Below are 24,820 nucleotides of genomic sequence, written 5' to 3' on the forward strand. Positions count from 1 at the left end.
AGACAGACAGACATCAAGTTACTTTTGTATCAGCATGTTCCAAAAAATATAGGATGTATGCTTTATGTTTAGTTATCACATTTATATATAGAAAGTTTTTCGTTTATATAGTTTCATTCATTGATAGCTAAGCACTTTATTTTGCCTTTCCAATCTTAAATATTTGAAAAATAAGACCCTTTCTCATTAAGTTTTGCAGCAATAATTATTGAATTTAGGCAATAAAAAGTTTCGATGAAAAAGTACCTTTTAGATTTTTTTTTAAAAATTGAAAATTGTTTTTAACTACAAAAATAGTCGAACTAAACTAGTTCTCAAATGAGAGGATATTAATTTTGATTATTTAGGAGCCTTCCCCCATGTGTATGACAAAACAAAGCCTGAGATTGACATTGTTTCTGTTGGAAAAGCTTACATGGATCCTCTTTCATAGTTGCTCTATGAATTATATTGTTTCAATTGACAAAGCTTACGTTGATGCTCTTGATTAACTAATCTATGTAATTTAATAAAGATATATAATAAATAATCCATCTTAATGTGAGTTTTAAATATTTTAGTATGTTGACAATTTATAATTTATCTAGGATTCTTAGGGATAAGCCAATAGTGATAAACAAAATTACCCTTTTCTTAGATTTAAATTTTTGGTTAAAAAGTTTGGACACTACCAATTTGTTATAAAATAATCAAAATTAAAAAAAACAAGGATGACAACATCCATAAAAGCGAAGCTCTGAAACGGTTGGACAAACGGACATTAACACTTGTATAATGTCAGAACTGAATAATCAGAATGTAAATGTATAAGAGTCAAAGCAAAATTGTAAGTAAATTTGTTGAAAAACTGCTTGATACAGGATAATGTATGGACATACTTACATTTTTAGGACTTGATTATAGAGTTGCTTCGCTTATAATATTGTACTTTGTTGTCACAGAAATCAGTATACAAAAATCAGACCAATCGGATAATTAGGTCACATACAAAGGGAGAGGTCATTTTCTAGTAAATCCCGTAAAGGTGTGTGTTATAAGGCCTAAAAATAGTAGTAGAACGATAAGGTGCTCTATATATTTGTATTTCCTATTGAATAGAACAATAGGGAAGAAATTTTTTTTTTTTTTTTGATAACCGTACCTGGAATATCTGAAATTTCTATCAAACGCTTTGTTTGGCTCAAACTGACACAAATAAAAAAAAATATAATTATAATAAATCAACCTGTAAAGAATGACTTCTTCCTTTGTTTAATGGTATAGATTGTTCTTAACCTTTACCTTGTACCTATAGAAAACATTATTATTATAATTATATTTTTTTTAAATTTTTGTCAGTTTGAGCCAAACAAAGCGTTTGATAGAAATTTCGTATTTTTTTTAGATAATCCAGGTACGGTTATCAAAAAAAAAAAAAAATTTCCCTATTGTTCTATTCAATAGGAAATACAAATATCTAGAGCACCTTATCGTTCTACTACTATTTTTAGGCCTTATAACACACACCTTTACGGGATTTACTAGAAAATGACCTCTCCCTTTGTTGTTAAAAATGTAAAAACAATATGTTTAAAATGGACGTACGGGCATTCTGGTAATGATCATAGAGTTGCTACGCTTTCTAACTTTTACCTAACTTCTATAGGAATCACCATGCAAAGTCGAAATCGATAGGACAATATTAACATGCCTAAATCAACGAAAAAAGCTATCCGTTACGGACGGACCGACCCTAATTATAGAAAAGATTCGCTTTTAAAAAGTACCCAAAAAATTTTTAGCTGAAGAATAAGGTGGTTATTATTACACTTTGGGTACCAGTGTAATTCACAGTCTAATATCCCCCTCCTCCCTCAATTTTTCAAACAAGTAAAGGAGAAAAGCAAAACCAATGACTGACGACCGTTCATTGATAATGATGTATTAGTAGGCCCAATTAATTGGACTTTAATTATAATTGTCGCAAAACAAACTGTCTAAATAACGACAACTTAATTTTATGTTTGAAATTGGTAATTAGAAAATACAATATATCGAAAGATAATTTTACATATGTAAGTAAACTATACAATTTTGAGGGAGGGGAAATAACTGATCCTTTGTTTTTCAATATGGCTGAGAACTGGTCCCAATTCACCGGAGTTTAATTGGTTTTGAAGCTATACTGGAAAATTAATTCTTAAATTAGGAATGAATTCAACAAAGTCTAGCAAAATCTTGAAAACTGACAGAAAAATCTTTTACCAGCCAAGAACTGTTGAATTATTATAGTTAGTTGCAATCAACTAAATTGGAAAAAGAAATTATTTCTCTTACAAATTACGTCTAGTAAATTCTATAAAATAGATATAAATAATAGAGAAAGAGTTATGTTTTCAGAATAATATGTAAGGTTAAGCTAAAAATTACTAGCGCTTTTTAAAAAAGTTGAGCATTGACCCCCCTCCCTCCTCAATAAAAACTTACTTTTGGAATAAATTAGATTGTTTGGGGGGGGGGGGGGGTAGGGGTTTGTTTGATTGTTTATTAATTTAGGTCAGATTATGATAGGCTATTTTGTGTACTGGTTAGCCCTGTAGGGTTTAGGCATAGGCAAAAAAAATCCCCCCCAACCATTATTTCAAATTTATTAATGAAATTCAGAGGGGGTTACATGAAGATCCGAATTACCAAAGTCAACAGAATTTTAATGTTTTGCGAATTTGTTATGCAATAACACTACCTAAATGATGGTTTATTCAGACTTGAGCAGGGCTGAGTTTGTTTTCAGTTCTGTTCATTCAAGTTTTTTATTCTAAAACTCTATTATCCAAGACCATCCATAATTCCTTCACTCTGACCAATATAAATGCTGTTTCAGCAATTTTAGGTAATATTACAATCTAGACGTTTTTAGTATTATAAAAAAAAATGATTTTACAATTTTTATGAATTCATTTTTCCTTGTATAATTCAATATAATATAGTTGATTTCTTACAGTACCTGGTTTTTATAAACCGTTGAAAGTAAATGAACACAGTATTAGTGTCGGACTGATTATGACGTAACAAAAAAAAATTAGCCAATGAGAGGCCGTTATTGACCAATGGTAAAATTTATAGTGGCCTCTCATTGGCTAATTTTTTTTGTTACGTCATAATCAGTCAGACACTATTACTGTGTTCAAAGTAAATAGATAATAAAACTCTACCATATATTGAGACAAACATTCATTGTTGATGAGGTTTGTATTCGGCAATCATCACAGGTATCTAAAGGGATTTTAATACACAAAATTATTCCTTCTATAGATTACAATTACTGCCAAACCGTTTGGACACTTAACTTAATAATGCAACCAATCAAAATTAATTAAAAGTTACCAAAGTTATGAAGCCTACGAACAAGAAAACGTTATTATAAAACTTAGGGGGAACTGTAATAAACAGCCCATTATCCCCTCTTTGCTTTTATCATCCCTATGCTGACAAAATTTACCCCTAGCAACACAAAAGAATTAAGCCTAGTTCACAAAAGACATAGGTCAATCTCTGGAAATTTTAGGTCGACCTAAAGATGCTTTAGGTTGACCGATTTTATAAAGGCATTTGTTAATTGTACTTGTTTAGGTTGACCTACAGAATAAATCGGTCGACCTCTAAAAGTTGTTTGTTAACTGGGCATTAATGATTTAATGTGACTAGAAATGACCTTTTCCACAAGCCAAAATTGAAAGTAAACCTGCCCCAATTAATACAGTTATTGAAATCAGCTAATCTTGACATTAAATGTTAATTTAAAGTGTGGATAAATATTGTTGAATACTTGACCAGGAAAGCAAAACTATGAGAAATTATTATTAATTACCCTTGGCCAAGGTTAAGGATAATAATGGTGTGGGTTATTAAATTTTCATAAGTAGTAGTACAGCTAATTTATTATGCTTACTTTTTATACATCCGTTTACAATGGCAAAATCCCCTCCTACTGTTTCCTCAAAAAGATATAAATTTAAAGGCATGTCAACCTCTTTCTAAAACAGTATTAGAAAAATGACGAACCTTCCTTCCCCCCCCCCCCCCCCCCCTCCTCTGATGAATTGCTTAACACTACTGGTCTATTCAACTACAATCTCATTTGTTTTTGTTTTATCTTTTAAGTTATACAACAGATCTATAGTATAGATGTATATACAGAAAACTACCTCTGCTTCTAAATCATTTTCTGCTACTTAGCTTTGTTAATATAACCGATACCATTGCATTGCACATACGGGCAACCAGGGGATTTTATTCACCACCCCCAAATCAAGTTTTAATCATTCTATGAGTATTATTATATCCATATTACATCAGATTTCAAAGGAATCGTAAAATTACGCTTTTTCAGTAAGCTTTCTAATGCCTGGAAGTTAAGAAATGCAAAAAATTTCTTACAGAAAAAGGCATATTTTGTGTGTTTCACCAACAATTTTAAAAGTATTATAAAATCTCTAAGAATTAACGTAATTAGACAAAATAACTTTTGTTGAGTCATGCATTACATGTATATTGAGAATATAAAAGATAAAATCACAAATTGAAGATATTAGTCCTACATAATTCTAGTTGAAGTCAAGATTTTAGTTTATTTTTGTTTGTTTTAAAATCAACATTTAAGTAGACAGTATCAGGAAACATGTTTTCACCGGGTGCCACCGGCTAAAAAAGCGATATTTGATTACCAAAAGACATATTATAATCGCCAGTACTGGTTTCATTTACCCCCCCGCGCCCCCGTAGGGGTTTTTTGCCTGTTTTCTGAAGGTGGGTGCACAAAAACTTTGTAAGAAAATGCTTTTAAAGGCGCTTTTAAAGTCAAAATTTAATAACATAGTTGTTTTATTTTATTAAATCCCTGCTTATTTTACCTCTAAATTATATGGGTTTTTTCAAGTTTGATATTGCTGCGCTAATTTATTAGATAATTCTTCCTGTCAATATTGTAACAACCCGAAATTAGAATCTTAATAAGGGATATATAATTACTTGCATGTTGCACCATATTTTCTCCAACTAAAATGAAATGGTCTTTCCAGCATGCTAATATAACGATATCCCCTCCCCTCATACTGGACGTAAGAACTGACCAATAAATGAGGACTAAATTAGCAACCTAAATGGACAACAAAATTTACCCAGTTATAAAATCCACGTATATTATGTCTATTATTTTAGAGTGTTTAGATAAAAGCTATTCAGTATGTAATTTACTATTAAATTTAAGCATTTGCTCTTTAATTGACCATATTCGCAATTTATCACAGTAGATTTTTTGTGCTTCGTTACTTATGAATTGTATCATCCTTATTTTTTTCCTTAGAGGTTGAGATAGATAGATAGTTGGATGATGGATAGATGAATAGATAGATAGATGGATTGATAGATGGATAAATAGATGGATAGATAGATGGATATATAAATGAATAGATAGATGGATAAATAGATTGATAGATAGATGGATTTTGCAATTTACCACACTAGATAGATGGATAGATAATAGATATTGCACTAAATGGTGGGGAGGGGCTAAGCCTAAATCAACACCTCTTTATGTTCGAAGTTTTAATGTAACTAAATAATTGTTTCTAAGGATTATTACCATTATCAATGATCTAAAGGGATAAGACAAAGGTCAATATAATTGATGTACATTCCCAATTATAAAACACAAAATTACCTCTTGTATAGATAAAAATTAAATTAGTATTCAAAACATTTTAACACACAACTGTAAATCTTTGGCGACTAGTGTTATAAACAGCCAAATGTCCCAAAGGTTAAGTTAATATCCAAATAACGTGGTGTTCTTATAATTAATTGAAATTGGAATTAGCAAGTGTTATGTGTCTGTCTATTGGTAATGCTTAGTTTTTAAATTATGTAATTACTTGGTCTTCATTTTAAAATCTGCAGTTTTATTTAGGAAGGGAGAGGACATTGGGCTGTTTATTACACTAGTCCCAAAAGTTTTAAAATAAAATTTATATATTTTTTGGCCTAAAAACTTGAGGAAGTTTTATTGATTTTTTATTGCTTGGTTCATTAAGTAGAGTGTTCAAATATTTTAATCACTAATTGTCATCTACAGTAATCAATTTCGTAATATAATTTGATGTATCAATATTATGTAGGTATATACAATATACAATGATACTTATATTAATCGGTCATTGTTTTGTCCCTTAGATCCCTGTTTTTTAATTAACCCTTAACAGTTGGGCCCCTTGTCGCACATTTATCGGTCAGGGGGGAGGGGGTTCTTTTTTCAGGTCCCCTGATTGATAATGAATTTCCGACTACAAGTGATTCAAAGTCAATTTTCGCTTACTTCGCTATTTTATTCAACAACCTTTGTTTTTAGGTCCTTTTTTACTTAAAACTTTCAAAAAGCTGTTATTTTCTTTTTTTTTGAAGCTACAAATACAATTTTTTCAGAAAAGGTTCATCTTTATGTAAATTTTATATTATAAATCTCAAAACATAAATTTTGGCGGCTACAGCTGTACTTGGCAGCTGCCAGCCGCCACAGTCGGCGGGAAAACGACGGCGAATCTTTAGGAAATTTTAATACGTTATGTAGACATACAAGAAAAACTTAAATTTAAAATTTGAAGTCTCTAAGTCAAAAATTGCGGTCACAGAAGGTTTTTAAAGATTTCTAGAGACCTGGAGGATCAGGACCTTCAAGATCATACCTGGAACCTAAAATTGACTTGAATACCTATATTTTACATAGGTGTTTATTATATTTTAGTAAGATAAAAGGCTTTGTTTAAGTCAGAAAAAATGTTTTGCTTTTTATCTAAATGAGCCTTACAGGTTTGCTGGCATGCAGTGCCCGCCAGGCTGGAGATATTCAAAAAATTCCAACTCTCAGTTATGTGGCATAGCCATAGTTAAAAAGTCACTCATTTATAGCTCTCTGTCTTTCACACACAGAAAATATGATAGAAAAAAACGGAGGGAAGGAGGGGGGGGGGGGGGAACGACCCCCTCCCCCTAACTGTTAAGGGTTAATATACAGATAAACAGTAAACAAGAATCATAATTTCATTATAAATATAGATATTAGTTTATACAAATTAATGTTAATCATGCCTACAATTATAATGGATTTATTATCACTGAACAAACTTGTAGCTGACTAAAATAAGGATTTCCCATCCACCCCCTTTACACCATCCCCTCCCCTTCTACCGAAATGAATTCCCAGGCCCCAACAACCCCTAATTTGACACTTTGAACACTAAAATCGGACTACAATTGACATAGATACACTTTAAAGGGCCCAAAAAGCTAGTGATAGAGTAGCTGCGCTACTGAAAAATTTTCATACTACTCTGATAAGTTAAGAAATGCATTCCCTGACCTCAAACATTCTAATTTGACATTTTGAACAAGAAATTCGGGCTCTAAATAATTAAATCCCCTTTTTGGCTGATATGCCCCAATGTGCATTGGTTGATTTTCAATGACCCAATAGAAAGGTTGCACAAGACGGTTGCGATGGGGAGATACAGTTGATTAACCCTTTCTCCCTCTAGTATTTTACTCTAATCGTTATACAATTTTTTTAACAATCTCTGTTTACATTCAATATACTTATACTTTTAGAAGCTTTCCTACTTTTCAATGCTTTGCAATTCAATTTCAATGCAATGCCAAGCTTTCCTACTTTTCAATGCTTGCTTTCTAACAAATACGCCCCTAGAGACTTTTATGGACACTTATGTGGGGGTACCCTTTTTATATAGTTATAAACATTCCCCGGAGCTGTACGAAGCTCCACTGTAAAGGATATATCCGGCGGTTAGAGATCTTAAAGAAAATGTTTGTCCTCTTTAATTATGACAAAATTGTTCAAAAAAGGATACTATAAAATTTTTATGGTGTTTTACATAAAATTAAAATACGTAAAATTGTCTTATCTTCAATAACCTTTTTTAATTTAGCATTTTTTATGTACACATTTAATTAATGAGCATTTCATGCTAACGATATTCTTTATTGTTTTAAAAAGTTTAAAATTGCCTATTTTCTTAAAGTTTATATAGAGATAAATTTTGTACGACAAATTGTTAATTATTTTTTATTATTTATTAATCATTGTCGCATATTTTGTATGCTTAGTAGCTTCAACAGTTGAAAGAATGAAAATAATATTTCCCTCGTAAGATAATGTTATTTTTTATCAAAGCTTATAAGGGTTCTTAAAATAAACAAGGATGACAACATCCATAAAAGCGAAGCACAGAAACGGTAAGACAAACGGACATTAATACTTGTATAGTGTCAGAACTGAATAATCAGAATATAAATGTATAAGAGTCAACGCAAAATTGTAATTGATTCAGGATAATGTTTATGGACATACTTACATTTTTAGGACTTGATTATAGAGTTGCTTCGCTTATTACATTATACTTTGTTGTCTCAGGAATCAATACACCAAAAATCAGATCAATCGGATGATCTGATCACATTAAAATTTGTTGTTAAAAAAGTAAAAAAATCAACATGTTTAAAATTGACGTACGGACATTTTGGTGATGATAATAGAGTTGCTACGCTTTTTAAATCGTACCTAACTATTAAAGGAATCACCATGCAAAATTTGAAATCGATAGGACAATTCTAACATGCCTAAATTAACGAAAAAAGCTATCCGTTACGGACGTACGGATGTACGGACGGACCGACCCTAATTATAGAAAAGCTTCGCTTTAAAAAAAAAAACTATTTCTATGCAAGCCAGATCACAAATATTTATTGTTTTTGTTAAAATACCTTAGCTTAAAAAAAACATTTTTATAATATTTTAATTTATGATAAGTTTTCAAAATATTTTGTGTTTTTTGAAACAGAGATTAAAAATGTATTCAACCTCTCAATCATTGAAAGATAAGAATTAATCTTTAGGTGAAATATTTCTAGAAGTTTAACGTTGTTTAAATAGTATTAGCAAAATATTAAAAATGAAACAAATATTATTAGTAATTTGTGTGTTTTCAATTTTGAATTTAGGATGTTATTCATCACAGGTTTGTTTAAGTATTTTAACAAAAAAAAAATATTCAAAGTCATATATAATAAATAAAAATTTGAGAATTGTTTTAGTTTTTTCTATTAATAGAATTTTATATTTTTATCCAAAAACAAGGATGTAAACATCCATAAAAGCAAAGCACTGTAACGGTAGAACAAACGAACATTAAGACTTGTAGAGTGTTAAAACTAAATAAGCAGATTATAAATGTATAATTCTAAATAAAATAATTTTTTTTATGCAAAATTGCTTGATTACAGGATACTGTTTAGGGATATACTTACATTTTAGGACTAGATTATAATGATGCTTCACTTATAACATTGTACCCTGTTATAATAGGGATCAGTATTACAAAAATCAGATGAATAGGATAATTATATCATACAAAAATTTGTTGTAAAAAAAAGAGAGAAAAAATCAGCACGTTTAAAATGGACGTATAGACTTTTTGGTAACGATTATAGAATTGCTACGCTTCCTAAATCGTACATTACTGTTATAGGAATCATTGTGCAAATTTAAAATCGATGAGACAATTTTAACATGTTTAAATTAACTAAATTGTACGGACGGACCCTAATTATAGAAAAGCTTCACTTTTTACTAGGACGTACAGTTCACTTCTATTAAAATTTAACAAGAGTGTGATGTAAAAAACAAGGGCGATTACGTCCAATAGTTGCAAAGCTGTTTGAAATTATAAGCAAAATAATCGCTCAGTCACAAAGAGAGTTAGGGACAGAAGAAAGAGAAAACATACATATATATTTTTAATCAATATTGGAATTTTATTGAATTAGCCCGCTGCAAGTTTCACTTTATTACATTTGCATGAAAATCTTATGTGAGATCCAAGTTAGTTTGGTCAAGATAGTACTCCTGTAGCTCCTGGTGCATATCCTAAAAATTTTCCTTTTATTCCACCAATTTTTATTTAGTAAATAATTAAACTTAGTATATATTATTTTATTTTTGTATGAGACTAAACATCATAATGTAAACTCTAAATTGTCAATAGATAGCAGCAATTTAGAGTATTGTATGTGCTATCTCTTAAGCTAGGGGGTACCTGGCAGCACCAAATAAACATTATTATTATTATTCATTTTCCCAAGAAGCCCTTATAATCTAGGTCATCCAGAAGAAAGTGATAACTTTGAAGGATGGAACAGTGACAAGAGAAACAGAAGAAGTCAGCACAGTCACAGGGTAAATTTTTTTACTCCCTAACCCTCTTATTTAGGAAAAATTTAAAATAATGTCGGGGGGATTTTGGTTTTTACTAAGCCTCAACACAGCGGGGCCATTGGCCAATCCCGCGACTAAGCCCTAATTTTTAACAGTTTGGATGCTTTTAAATATTTTTGAATAGAGAGATTGTCATACTTTGTTCAGGTTTAGAATACCAGCTGATATTTAAAATTTAAAAAGTTGATTTACCTGAGGCTTTTGGGCGGATGACGATCGGCTGCCGAGCCCTGCCTGCAAGGCTAACTAGTTTTCTAAACTATCCTTACCTAAAATAATAAACAATCAAACGTTACCCTCTCTCCATTATTTTCAGTTTTTTTTAAAAAAAGAGGGGAGGTAGGCCTGTGCAGGTGCACTACTAGAAACATTGTCGGAAACTGCCTTATTTTATAAAGGAACCAAGAAGGCAGGGGGACATAGAACTGTAGATTATACAGAATCTTTATCATGCTGTACAAATTAATAATGTCCAATCTTTACAGCTTATAATTCTAATCCATTTGTGGAATAATTTTGTTTATTATAACTAATAGTGTACTATGTCTATATCATAGCATTCCTGTGCTCTATGGGTAGGTACTTGTTTTAGAAAATGTTATCAGTATACCTGGCTGTGTCCAGAGAATATAATTACTAGATCTTTTCATGAAAATACACTTTTTCGAATTTTAGTCTTCTGCTAACCTAAAAAGTTACTTTAGGAGCCTAGAAATACATGTACAAAATTTCAGCTCTCTATCTCTACTGGCGACCTAGCGCCAGGCATGTAAAATATCAACAGATAACGGTAGCACGGCGGTTTTAACAATATCTCAGCAATGTGCAGGTTTTAAGCTCTTCTGCATATTTCAACACATAAGGACAAAGGTATATTATCCCAAAAATCTTTTGTCAAAGTCTACTCTACACCTAGCGCCAGTCAGTTTTCTAAAATCATGCATTTTATACCTGTGAAAATAGAAATCGCCAGCGCTAGGTGTAGAGTAGACTTTGACAAAAGATTTTTGGGATATTATATCTTTGGCCTTATGTGTTTCAATTGAAATATGCAGAACACCTAAATTCATCTTACAAGCCATTCTCTAAGCTTTTAAATTTTTTTTCTGAAATAACGGGATTTAAAAACTGCCCTTTGAAAAGGCCTAAAACATATCTTTTTTTTGTCACTTTTTTCACTGCTTTTAGTTACATCTTATTAAGATATTTTGCTCAGTTAAAAAAAATCGGCGCCTCCAGCACCAAAACCGGCAAAAACTAACAGTTAAACTTCTGTGCCCCTACTAATTTTTTTTGAGAAAACTTTTTTCACATAATCGAACTCAGTGACCATTACAGATTTCATTTTGGGACTTTCCTTCCAGGAGCTAGTGGAGCAAAAGACCCACCAAAACACAAAAAAATATTCTGAGCTTATTTTTAAAGATATCAACCTGAATTTTTTAAAGAAAACTTTTTAAAGAAAACTGAACTCAGTAATGTTTACATATTTCATTTCGGGACTTTGCTTTGAGGGGCTTGTGGATCAAAAGACCCCCAAAAACACAAAAAATATGAGTTCTGAGCTGATATATAAAGATATCAACCTGATTTTTTTAAAGAAAACTTTTTAAATAAAACTGAACTAAGTAACCATTACACATTTCATTTTGGACTTTTCTTTTGAGGTGCTTGTGAAGCAAAAGACCCTCCAAAACTCATTAATGTTTACAGATTTCATTTTAGGACTTTCCTTCTAGTTGGGCAAAAGACCCCCAAAACTAAAAATATGAGTTCTGAGCTTATTTTTAAAGATATCAACCTGATTTTTTTGTTGAAAACTTTGTTAACATAACCAACCTCAGTAACATTTACAGATTTCATTTTGGGACTTTCCTTCTAGGGGCTAGTGGGACAAAAGACCCCCAAAACAATAAAAATATGAGTTCTGAGCTTATTTTTAAAGATATCAACCTGATTTTTTTTGTTGAAAACTTTGTTAACATAACTGAACTCAGTAACCATTACTGATTTACTTTTGGGACTTACCTTCTAGGGGCTTGTGGAGCAAAAGACCCCCCCCCCCCCAACACTTTTATTCCTTCTAGAGGCAGGTGGGACAAAAGACCCCCAAAACAATAAAAATATGAGTTCTGGGCTTATTTTTAGAGATATTTAGCTGATAACCGAACTCAGTAATGTTACAGATTGTTGTGGGGAAAAAGACCCTCCAAAACACTAAAATATGGGGGGGTCTTTTGCTCCACAACAATCTGTAAACATTACTGAGTTCAGTTATGTTAAAAAAGTTTTCTTCAAAAAAATCAGGTTGATATTTTTAAATATAAGCTTAGAACTCATATTTTTTGTGTCTTGGGGGAGTCTTTTGCTCCACAAGCCCCTCAAAAGAAAAGTCCAAAATGAAATGTGTAATGGTTACTTAGTTCAGTTTTATTTTAAAAGTTTTCTTTAAATTAAATTGTCCTATCGATTTCAAATTTTGCATGGTGATTACTGTAATAGTTAGGTACGATTTAGAAAGCGCAGCAACTCTATAATCATTACCAGAATGTCCGTACGTTCATTTTAAACATGTTGATTTTTTTTACATTTTTACCAACAAACATGTTGATTTTTTTACTTTTTTAAATAGCTTTTTTCGTAAATTTAGGCATGTTGGAATTGTCCTATCGATTTCAAATTTGCATGGTGATTACTGTAATAGTTAGGTACGAGTTAGAAAGCGCAGCAACTCTATAATCATTACCAGAATGTCCGTACGTTCATTTTAAACATGTTGATTTTTTTTACATTTTTAACAACAAATTTGTATGTGACCTAATTATCCGATTGGTCTGATTTTTGGTATACTGATTCCTGGGAAAACAAAGTACAATATCAAAAACGAAGCAACACTATAATCAAGTCCTAAAAATGTAAGTATGTCCATAATCATTATCCTGTATCAAGCAGTTTTTCAACAAATTTACTTACAATTTTGCTTTAACTCTTATACATTCGCATTCTGATTATTCAGTTCTGACATTATACAAGTGTTAATGTCCGTTTGTCCTACCGTTTCAGAGCTTCGCTTTTATGGATGTTGTCATCCTTGTTACTATTAGTACTTGTTCTAGAAAATGTTATCAGTATACCTGGCTGGGTCCAGAGAATATAATTACTATTAGTACTTGTTTTAGAAAATGTTATCAGTATACCTGGCTGGGTCCAGAGAATATAATTACTATTAGTACTTGTTCTAGAAAATGTTATCAGTATACCTGGCTGGGTCCAGAGAATAGAATCACAGACACTGTCAAAGACTGCAGAGATCTTGAGGTATAATAAATGGCTAAATCCTATAATATCTTTTAGGTTTCTTTAGCCTTACATAAATTGAAAGCAATATATGTAAGACTTAGGAAACCCTAACTCATAGGCAAGCCTTTTAAAGGGATAGTTCTATGAAGTGTATTTAAAGAGTTAAGGTACTTAGAGTAGTGAACTTTTATATGTATTAGTAGAATATATCAAGCATTGGATAGATATGATTATATGTTAAAGAATTTTTAACATTGACCAGACCAAACTTTTTTTATTTGACTATATCGAAAAAAGTTAATGTGATTTGCCACATAAATTACATGAGAATGGTCTATTTTTTTCCAAATATGTATAGCCAAAACAAAATATCAGAGAATCTTTTTCCACATATTTCACAAGAGTTATAAAAAAAATTGAACAGGGGTTTCCCTTGGGACAATTTACTTAAAAAACATAAAAAATAACGTCCGGTTCATTATAGGACAGGTTTTCTATAGACTCTTTTTAATAAAATAAAGAAAACCATCCAGTTTACTTACAATATACACATTATCTCACGCGGAAATACCAACTTACCATACAACAAATATATATATATATAAAGACCATTCTCATGTAATTTATGTTGCAAATCACTAACTTTTTTAGATATTGTCAAATAAAAAAAGTTTGGTCAGGTCAATGTTAAAATTCTTTATCACAATCATATCTATCCAATGCCTAATATATTCTACTAAGACATATAAAAAGGTCACTACTCTAAGTACCATACTAAATATTTTATTGGCCATTCTTTGTTGTTAAGTTTGAAGTTCTAGTAACTAGTAAATGCTATCTAAAGTTGTATTTATGACAAAAAAAGTTTTTGCCATATATAACATGCAACGAAGTTGAACATAAAAATGAAAAACTCATTTTTTAACGAAAATCCCTGGTCAAATCTTTTAATTTTAATCAATAACTTTATATTATGTACTACTACGTTATTTAAAATAGAAAAAACTTACAGTTCACTATTTTTTTTTTAAATGCACTTCGTGAAACTATCCCTTTTATATAATTTTGCCCAACACCATTCACTTTATAATTTTTTAGCTACTCTATAATTCACTTTGTCTCTCCGTTTCTATATATTATATTTTACCATTATGAAAACTATGAGAACTCTCCGCCTTTGTGTAGAATAGACAAGAAAATTTTAAACCTTCACTTGACCTAGTAGAAACTACACTGTAAAGAAGACCCATATCAATTCAGCAGTTAGCGATACCATTCGCTACATATAGACATCCTGTTACTTTTATGAAAGAATTTGTGAATGTAGACAAATTTAAAGACCTTTTAATGCTTGTTTGTTCCATAAAAATACAAATTCTTTAGGCTGTTAAAAGTGTCTTGTAAAAGCTAACAAATTTTACAACTTTTGGCCAAACTATTCCAAATGACGTCATATTAGAAGGGAATATGAAGTCCATTGAGATAAATTTTAAATTTATCCTCAATTTTACGAGGCACATTTATCACCTTGTGTGAAAATGTAAAAAGTTTATTTAGACTGGAGATGAGGACAAACCCCGGCCATGTTTTTCACCTTTGGTTTGGACAATCAATGATGAAAATGCTCTAAATCCCCCAGATCCACAGGTAAGTTTTTATGTGCGAGGCTGCTATCCGTGCTTTCACACAAAGTTCCTTGTTGAGCACTGATATCCCCCCACTTATTTTTGAATTAAATAATAATGGATAGAGACAAGGGTTGCTTTTTTAATTTTATATTTTGTTTGTTTATTACTTTAGGTCAGTTTAGTTTACGTATATTAGGTACTGTGTAGACTAGCATCGTTAGCGCACGCAGGTTAAGGATCCCCCCTTGCAGTGGTTGGATATAGAACAAAAAACCTACCTATTTTCAATCTTTTAAAGGGTTTGTAAGTACTCAATAGGAGCACCAAGACCATCACTCATTTGGTAACACCAAGCACATTATCAACCCTTTGATTGCACGAACTTTGTCTGAAGTTTAAACTGTAAATGGTAATGAGCTGCAGTAGTAGGAACCTTTTATAACGTCTTTAATAGGAATTAGCCTAAATAATTTGTGCTTTGTTTAAGACATTGTTTAAGCTTGTTCCTAAGCTACCCAACCGTGTGAACTAACCTGTAGTACAGTGTACACCCACTGGTGGACAAACTAGTACAATTATGCTCATAGAGCATAGACACATACAGAAAAAATCTAAACAATGTATGCTTTGTTTAGGACATTGTGAAAGCATGTTCCGAGGCTACCCCACCTTGTGACCCAACCTGTACACCCACTGGTGGTCAAACCTGTATCAAGTACACACTCAGATCAAACAGCGCTGTAAGTATAATATTTTAAAACATCACAGAATGTTGCATAAAAAGGTGTTTAGTGAAGCAGCTTATAGTGCCTTTAAAAATGACGTCATACAATACAAATGACCAATTTTGTTTGACCTATGGTATAATATAAACTGGCCTATTATTTTGTATTTGTATTAAATGACGTTATTTTTTATTGGCATTGCCTTTGCTTCATTGTACGTCTGTTTTTCAGTAACGTTCACGTGACTTAAAACTTACATTTCCACTTCCCAAAAAGAACACAAACACTTTTTATGAACCGTCTGGGTAAATTTTACTTGTACCGAAAGCTTTATAACCACCGTATCTTATTCTTTGGCTTAAAAGTTTGAGGTACTTTTATTGAATTTTTATTGGTTTGTCAATTTATCAGGTATTGTCTTATCCATTAATATCCCTGAATATTTTTTGTAGAACAATGAAATAGCCCGTGTGACAGCTTTCTGTGGTAGAGTTATTCTGGATGGCAAGACTGTTGACAAAGAAACTTGCAAGTAGGATTTTTTATTTCTAGTGTAGGTTTACCCATGATGAGATAAGTATACTCAAAATTTTTACTCCTTATAAAATTATTCTATTATATGACCAATATGGTCTGTATGATGCAGCTAGTGACTATGTCCATAGCCTCTCAGGTGTCTTATTTTTCATGTGACAATTTATTAGAAAGGGGGGGGGGGGAGGTAAGGCTGATGTTGCAGTCCCTACCAAATAGCCTAAATCTTCCCTAAAACTTTCCTGAAGATTGTGCAATCATACACACACATACAAACATACATCTTACAACTCTATGATATAAGATTTTAACATACTAAGAAGTCAGATTTTATTCGTAATTTTGTAATTGTTTATTTTCTTATTTTTACCTTATTAGAGTCGATATATTATTACTTGGATGTTGCACCAGAGTTTCATGTACTCTGATAAAGTAAAACTCCCAGCAGGCTAAAAAGACGATACTACCCACTTTACACCATCCCCTTTCGCTATTTCTGGATGAACGAATTGACCAATAAATAAGGTTCCTAGTAGAAACCTAAATTGACGACAATTTTTCCCCTGTCGGATTATTTTCAATCTATTTTTTAGGGGTTTTCTTTCCCACTTCTCCTCTCATCTCTTAGTCATCGCTTTTTGCGTTCTGTCACCCCTGTTTGTCTTTAAATGTGTACTCCATAATATTAAAAATTCAAATGATCATTTAAATAGATAAATGATGATTAATATTGAAAATTTTCAACTACTTTCAAACTTTTTCAATTAGGGCATAATTCTTTTTATTCAGATTATGTAGTATGAAATTTATTTGATCGTATTTTAATCAATAATGTATCAGTTACAGTATGACAAAATCATTCCTTAATTCATGAATTTGGGCCTAAAATACTAAAAATTATTTGTAATATTGCTGTCTATGTCAACAGATTTAATTCCAAAGGTTCATATTTACTGTATGGCATTAAATAAGAGATCATTGCTTACATTTATTGACATAATGATTTTTAATAACACTAGCGACAACGCCCCCTAGAGGCCTCTAGGGGCACTTTAGAAGGGGGGAGTTTTATATTTTTATTTTGAAAGAAAAAGATAAAATAAATGATTTTTGGGAGAATTTTTTTTTGTGGGGGTCGGGGTACCATATCGGTTCAGCGGTTAGCGAAAACCTTCGGTACAAACAAATAGACAGACAGTATTCCTGTTACTTTATTATAAGAATAATAAATTCATACTTGTTGATATGATAACAAAAAAAAAATACATGGGTAATTATTAAATTCTCAAAAATAGTCATAGATGAGTCATTGGAAAAGTTTATTACTTTTGCAAACAAAATATACATATACTTACAGAATTCGGTAATTATCTGTTATACTAGTGGCTTTGCCCCTAGATGGTGATAAGAAGTCCCTGGTCTCTCCCCCACATATAGATATAGTATCTAAGCTTAAGATATATTAACAAAAACTCCTCTAATTAAAGTTACTCATTTTCACAATTTGTCGAACACGCTAAAATCTCTAAAATATTTTTTAGGATAGACAGACATCGTTCTACTTTGTATTATTGACTAGTGGTTTAGCCCCTAACCTCCAGAATAGGAAGTCCCCCTCCCATATAGAATATTATTAAAAAGTTTATCTTATAAAATTTACTCATTGACAAAATTAAACACCAAATAAAACCTTTTCTCATTTTTTTTTCAAATAATTGAGCGAAGGGTTGGGGGGGGGGGGGGGTAATCGGGATGAAGGGGTCCCACCTCCAAAGATATAGCCGCAAGACCTGTAGCTATATTTCCCTAGGAGTAGAGCTCAATCGGTTAAGCGGTTACCGAGACAGACAGACAGACAGACATCGTTCTACTTTGTATTAAAAGGCAATTAAAATATCAACTGGTGTTTCATTAATTTCATATTTCTACTTTAGAACCGAGAAAGAGGACACAGGTTACGAGGTTTCTGTATGCTCATGTAACAAGAAGAGCAAATGTAATAACTCAAATCAATTATGGAATAAAAACAATGCTATTTTATTCACAGTTCTATCTGTCTTCCTTGCCTTCTATATGTAATCATCAGTTTAGTTTAGTAAATAAATGATTTCACTAAAATGTATGTTGTATCATGTGGGAATTTGGAAGAAACATTTTAACGTCCTTAAAAGCAGAGCTAAAAAATAAAAACAAGGGTAAAATAAACATTTTAGGGAACCCATATAAACTCAAAGAGTAACTGCTTTTTTTTATATAGATGGATTTAAGTAACAGGGTTACTCTTTTAGATGTCTAAAGATATTTATGAAGAAATAATTTTAGAATCAACATTTTGTTTTAAAAAATGTCACGAAGGTTTTAAGGCGATTCCAGTCAATTATTTATTCAGGAAAATAAATAGTTATTAGAAAGAGGTCGGAAAAGAAATAGAAATAAAATACTTCATAAATTTCCTATTATTATATTTATAAAGTAGTAAGTTTTTTTTGTCTGTAGCTAAAAATCTCGGAAGTTACTTGTATTTTTTTGAAAGCTTTATAGGTGTCTTGGGAGTGTTTTAGGCCATTTTCTGCTATCTACAGTAGAGGATTGGGGCGAAGCAACTGGTAAACTATAAAAGATTTATATTTTTCCATAAAAAAAACATGTCTAATAAAATTTAGATCAATTCATATAGTTGTGAGTACATTCTGTATTAATTCTATGAGGCAGTAAATCATATGGCAAATATTTTCTTTCTTTATTAAAAATACTTTATATAATAGGATAACAACAAGCAATATTAATACTATTCATTGACGTATAAAGGGGATGAAGTGATCATAATCCAACCCCCCCCCCCCGAATAATTTTACCATGAAGTTGAGGGTGCCCTAATTACCCATCGCAAACTTGGATTAACCTCGCTTATTAAGATTTTACACCCCCTCCAAAAAAAAAGCTTCGACGTCCTTGACAACATACCTTTGTTGAAAGTAATGTCCTCTCATTTTTTTCTCACTCAAACCGTGTTCTTTAAAGCTTTTTTCCCTTACTCAGTAAATATCTTACTTTTTAATGTCTGCCAGAGAAATTCAATTATATTCAAAATTATTTTTTTTTATCATTGGATTTATTTTGCTTAAAATTTTGAAGGAATCTTTGCATAATGTTGGCTGAGTGCGTTTTGAAACTTCCCTTTATGGGGATATGCATTTACTTTGACGTACTGACGGACTTGCGCATAGCTATAGGGTAGCTGCTCTATAATTGGAACATCAATAGTAATTCAAGTCAATACAGTTTATATTTTTAACTTTAATTTAAAACTCTTTATTTAAAAGGTAATGTTTTTGACATGTTATGGTTTTAAAATCTTTACATTTCAAAAACAAATTTAATTTAGTTTCAATCATTATTTTGAAGATTTTTCTAATAAATATTATTTTCAATGAAGAAAATAAAAATTCCCCCACTTCCCCCCAATATAGAAAAATGTAGATTGATTGTAATTGATAAATTATAATGTTCCACAATTCAGCGAGCTGGATTTGCAATTGTCATTTACGGAATAAACAGCGAGTTTCGGAGGCGCTTGTCCTTGTTGTATAACATTAAATTAGAAGTGGTATGTAGGAGGTAAATTAGTGTGATTAACAAGAAATTTTTATACTTGAAAACCTTTTAAAATAAAAGAATAAAAAAAGTTTGGGGGGGGGGGGGAGAAGAAATGACAAGCCAATTACAGGCCAAAAGGAGAAGGACATACAAAGGAAAGAGAAGTTTATTGGTATTATCAACTATTCTTGTTAGGGGATGGAGGGGAGTTTCAATTTATCAACCGGTTGTAGATCTAGAGAATTTAGGAAGGTTGAAATATATATTTGTGGAAAACCACGTTTGGTACGAAAACAACGGTGGTGGGACATTGCTGTGGTCGCATGGCACACACACACACACACACACACACAGAGTTACACTTAGTAAATATTCAGCGACTCTACATTCTATTTCAACATAACCATATATACAAACACACATATACATATGTATATATGTATATTAGCATAGTTGTATGTATGGAAAGCTTAAACTACTAAAAGTTGCATTCAAATGAGGTATTAAACACTAAAACTACAGTGAATGAAACAAAGAAAATTATTTTGCACACATTTTATTCATTTTTTTGCATACAAAAGTTCAGGTAAATTTTTAAAGAAAATTTTGCAAGATATATTTAACATTTTATATTCATCAAAATCTATTAATTAAAAGTTTGACTTTAACAACTTTATGAAAATGGAAACTTTGAATATCAAGCAACCCTCCTCCTAAAAATGCAACGTACATTTTTTTACTTTAATTAGACATGGGTTTGAAAAGATTTAAGCGGAGAATCCTTTAAATGGAGAATCATCACCAAATTTTTTTTGTACAATTATCCATCTTCAGATTTTAAATAGGCATTCTAAATATTATTATAGATGGGTTATTTATCGCATAGTATTATAGACAGCTTTCCGCAGTTAGTAATATTAAATTTATAAGAAAATTATATAGGAAAATATATCAAATATTTGTTTAAGAATAAAGAATCTATTAGTCGATTTTCTTCAAAATGAAATTAGTGATCTGGCCAATTGATCGTCAATTATTTTTTTTCAAAAAGCCCACCTCGGGTTCCCTATTATTCTTTTAATTGAATAAAAAGCAATATATACCTATCTATCCTTAATATTTTTACAAACAATTGTTATTGTATCTCTAAATGTCAGACCTATATAGATTACAGTCTTGGCTTTAGTATTTCATGTTCAAATTCGATCGCAGAATATTTTTAAAAGCAAAGCTTTTCTATAATAAGGGTCGGTCCGTCTGTCCGTAACGGATAGCTTTTTTCGTTAATTTAGGCATGTTAAAATTGTCCTATCGATTTCAAATTTTGCATGGTGATTCCTTTAATAGTTAGGTACGATTTAGAAAGCGTAGCAACTCTATAATCATTACCAAAATGTCCGTACGTCCATTTTAAACATGTTCATTTTTTTACTTTTTTAACAACAAATTTTTATGTGATCTAATCATCCGATTGATCTAATTTTTGGTATATTAATTCCTGGGACAACAAAGTATAATGTTATATGCGAAGCAACTCTATAATCAAGTCCTAAAAAAGTAAGTATGTCCATAAACATTATCCTGTATAAAGCAGTTTTTCAACAAATTTACTTACAATTGTGCTTCTACTCTTATACATTTATATTCTGATTATTCAGTTCTGACACTATATAAGTGTTAATGTCCGTTTGTCCTACCGTTTCAGTGTTTCGCTTTTATGGATGTTGTCATCCTTGTTTTTTTTCAAAGTGATTATTTACCGACCATCTACTTTCGGGGGGGGGGGGGGGGTGGGGGGCGGTATCTCCACCCTTACAAGAGAAATCACCCCTATAAAAAATTTACAAAACCAAAAACAATTTTTGTCATCTTTCCCCCAATCTTATGTGCCCCTAGAGGCTAATAATATTTTATTTCCCAAAATCTACTATTTTCAAACTATTTGTGATCAGAAACGTAAATGATTCTTGTAAGCATGACTTATGCAATTAAGATAAATAGAATAAAGACTACACGGTTAAAGATTATTTTTAACAAAATTTTATTAATTTACATTATTGTTGTTTTGATATTAGCAAAGCATTTATATGATGATTTAAAGAAAAAAATTTCCGTATAGCTTCTAAACTGATTAATTTCCACTGGAATAGAACCAGTTATAATACTGAATAATAATATTTAGCAATGTATTTTCCACGAATATTAAAATAAATAGATGTCTAAAATACGATGCGATAAAATAACTTGTATAGCTTCCATGTTTATAAATTTTAAGTTTAAGTAATTTAATATTTTAATGATTAATTACTAATTAGTATTTCAAAAGAGAATATCCTTTATTTAGAGAAAAATTAATTGGTACTTAAAAGTTTAGGTATTTACAGGGAGGGGGTGGAAATTACTTATTGTTTATTAAGCTAGTCCCTAAAGTTTTATAATAAGTTTTTTTTATTCGTTGGGTTAACAATGTAAGGGACTTTTATAAAAAATTTTAATCAGTTGTTTCTTAAGTTGGGTGTCACTGTCCAAACGTTTCAACCATGAATTTTAATCCTCAGAAGCGTAATTTTTTGTATCATTATTAGGATATAATCAATTTATCGGCCATTGTCTCATTCCTTTAGCTTCCTTTTTATTAAGAAGAATATAACCGATAGTAACCCTTGAAGTCTCTAGTTGAGAATAGAATATCCCTCTCTTTGTTTTGTTTAGGCAGTTTTTCGTGTAAAAAAAAAATGGGGAAATTATTGAAAGACCACTGTCCTATCCTTTTATACCTGATTAAATTATCTCTTGAATTATTTGAAATAATTTGTATTTGCGGTGTTGCAGGCAATTTTATTTCAATACAGATCTTGTTAGACCAATTTTAACCCGAACAAAATTATCCTAATTTTTGTATTGGAGCCTTGATAATGCAGCTTTCAGGTCAGTTTTAATTCAACTCTGATACAGTATCTGCTAAACCTGTTGCTATATGTACATAAACAATTATGAAGCAAAGTGGGCCAAACAAAATTTAAGCAAATAATTAAACACAGGCAAATTTATTACTGAACAATCAAAAAGCTTCGCAATAAAATAAAAGAAACGTCTTTATATTGTAATTTAATTTCTCGTATTCATTCGAATCCGGTGGATAGGAACTTGTTCTCATCCATACGAAAAAACTATGCCTAGCATCGTATTATATCCACCTTTCCAGGAATATAAAAATTTACAATCATAAGTATAACCAGTTTTTTAGCCCGTGCCTTCGGCACCTCGGGCCTAAAAAAAACCTGGTTTTAATCTTATAATTGTACATTCTATATCCGCGGAAAGCCGTTTATAATACGATGAAAGAAATAACTATTATTTGTAAATTTAAATATCATGGGAATGACTAGTGTAGAAAATTGAATTGTAAAAACCGGAAACGTTAAAACCATTTTAGATAGGTTTAAACTATGGTTGATCAATTTTGATGTGAGAAAGCCATTTTAACTTTAAAATGTACAGAAATGTTGCAGACCTTTTTTTTCTATAGGGACAAAGATTAAGCAAGATTTTGTAGTTGCATTTTTGTCAGCTCCTTAGGTTGTTCTGTAGGGTTTTGTGAAGCAGCTTATAATGCCTAATACAATTTAAATGACCAATGATAGGCCAATATACAATATACATTTAAATTGACCAATGGTATACTGGCTTATAATTGGTCATTTGTGCTGTTGAAGTCCTTTTTTATTAGGCAATATAATCTGCTTCGGTTTTGTTCAACTATGCATCCTTTGTAAGGTGAGCATAATAGATATACACACACCAATTTAAAATCTTTATTATTATTATATGACAAGTTTTGTATGGAATATGTTACTAACTTTAGACAGTTACATTCATGATTTGGTAAAATTTCAAGGAAATTCTATCTAACAATGTCTTTTAAAGCAGTTAGAAAATGAGTGCAATAAAATAATGCGAAGCTAATCTAGAAAGTAGTATTTTTGTCAATTATTTCTCCCAAAAAGCAAGCTAAGTTATCCATGGACAAGGGACTAAAATAAATTATGCCCAATAATAATTGACAAAGAGTTTCAACCTTCTATCTTAAATAGCAGACGAGAAAATCACATTTCCACTGTAGCGAATTAACTGACTGACGGAAGAACATATATTGTGAATTATAGTGAAGCTTCGCTACTTACAATATATAAATTTAGTTTAATATTAGTAAATGCCAACAATTTTTCTAGTACTATTATATGTTTCATATGCGTTGAAGTATTTAAACAAAATAATAATAATTAACACTTTAACTTAAACAAAGCATTTAATATTATATCTATAATACACAGTAGAACGATGTCTGTCTGTCCGTCTATCTGTCTGTCTGTCTTTCCGTCTGTCTGTCCGTCTGTCTTTCCGTCTGTCTGTCCGGTAACCACTGAACCGATCGGATTCTACTCTTCAGAGTATATACCTATTGGTCCTGTGGTGGTTTTAGGCTATTTTCTTGGGGGGTGGGACAACCCCAACCCCCCAAAAAACCAAAAAATCCCCCCCCATTTTTTTAAAAAGAATTTGCTTAAGATTTCCCTGTTTCTTTTACGAATTTCGCCTAAATTTTTTTAAAATCACCTCTTGGGGCAAAGCCCCTAGAGGCTAGGGGCGAAGCCGCTAGTATATTTACATAATAAGGGAGGTGATAAAGGACCTTAAATTATACTTTGATCCAAAAT

At 31.2% G+C, this 24,820-nt stretch overlaps 2 protein-coding genes across 3 annotated transcripts in view; both read left to right on the plus strand.

Moving 5' to 3' along the window:
* Positions 1–539, plus strand: part of LOC145306311 (delta(24)-sterol reductase-like) — a 47,241-nt gene extending 46,702 nt beyond the window's left edge. For both annotated transcript variants that reach the window (XM_080148396.1, XM_080148403.1), the window contains one exon: positions 348–539. In XM_080148396.1, the coding sequence (XP_080004522.1) occupies positions 348–433 (86 nt within the window). In that variant the 3' untranslated portion in view covers positions 434–539. The remainder of the gene's footprint in view (positions 1–347) is intronic.
* Positions 540–8,917: 8,378 nt separating this feature from the next.
* On the plus strand, positions 8,918–18,623 carry LOC145306329 (uncharacterized). Its single transcript, XM_080148418.1, has 7 exons — positions 8,918–9,062; positions 10,203–10,279; positions 13,561–13,636; positions 15,176–15,265; positions 15,882–15,986; positions 16,424–16,503; positions 18,440–18,623. Exons 1-7 carry the CDS (start codon positions 8,997–8,999, stop codon positions 18,582–18,584), a joined length of 639 nt encoding a protein of 212 aa, XP_080004544.1. The 5' UTR covers positions 8,918–8,996; the 3' UTR covers positions 18,585–18,623.
* Positions 18,624–24,820: the final 6,197 nt, after the last annotated feature.

This window comes from Acartia tonsa, chromosome 2, assembly GCF_053477335.1.
Source record: "Acartia tonsa isolate MP-2025a chromosome 2, ASM5347733v1, whole genome shotgun sequence".
Lineage (NCBI taxonomy): Eukaryota > Metazoa > Arthropoda > Copepoda > Calanoida > Acartiidae > Acartia > Acartia tonsa.

Bases quoted from the DNA above. Each gene is read 5' to 3' on its own strand.
- LOC145306329 (XM_080148418.1), top strand. From the start codon at position 8,997: ATGAAACAAATATTATTAGTAATTTGTGTGTTTTCAATTTTGAATTTA. The intron at 9,063-10,202 runs GTTTGTTTAAGT...CTTATAATCTAG, and splicing joins TAGGATGTTATTCATCACAG to GTCATCCAGAAGAAAGTGAT. The intron at 16,504-18,439 runs GTAGGATTTTTT...TTTCTACTTTAG, and splicing joins GTTGACAAAGAAACTTGCAA to AACCGAGAAAGAGGACACAG.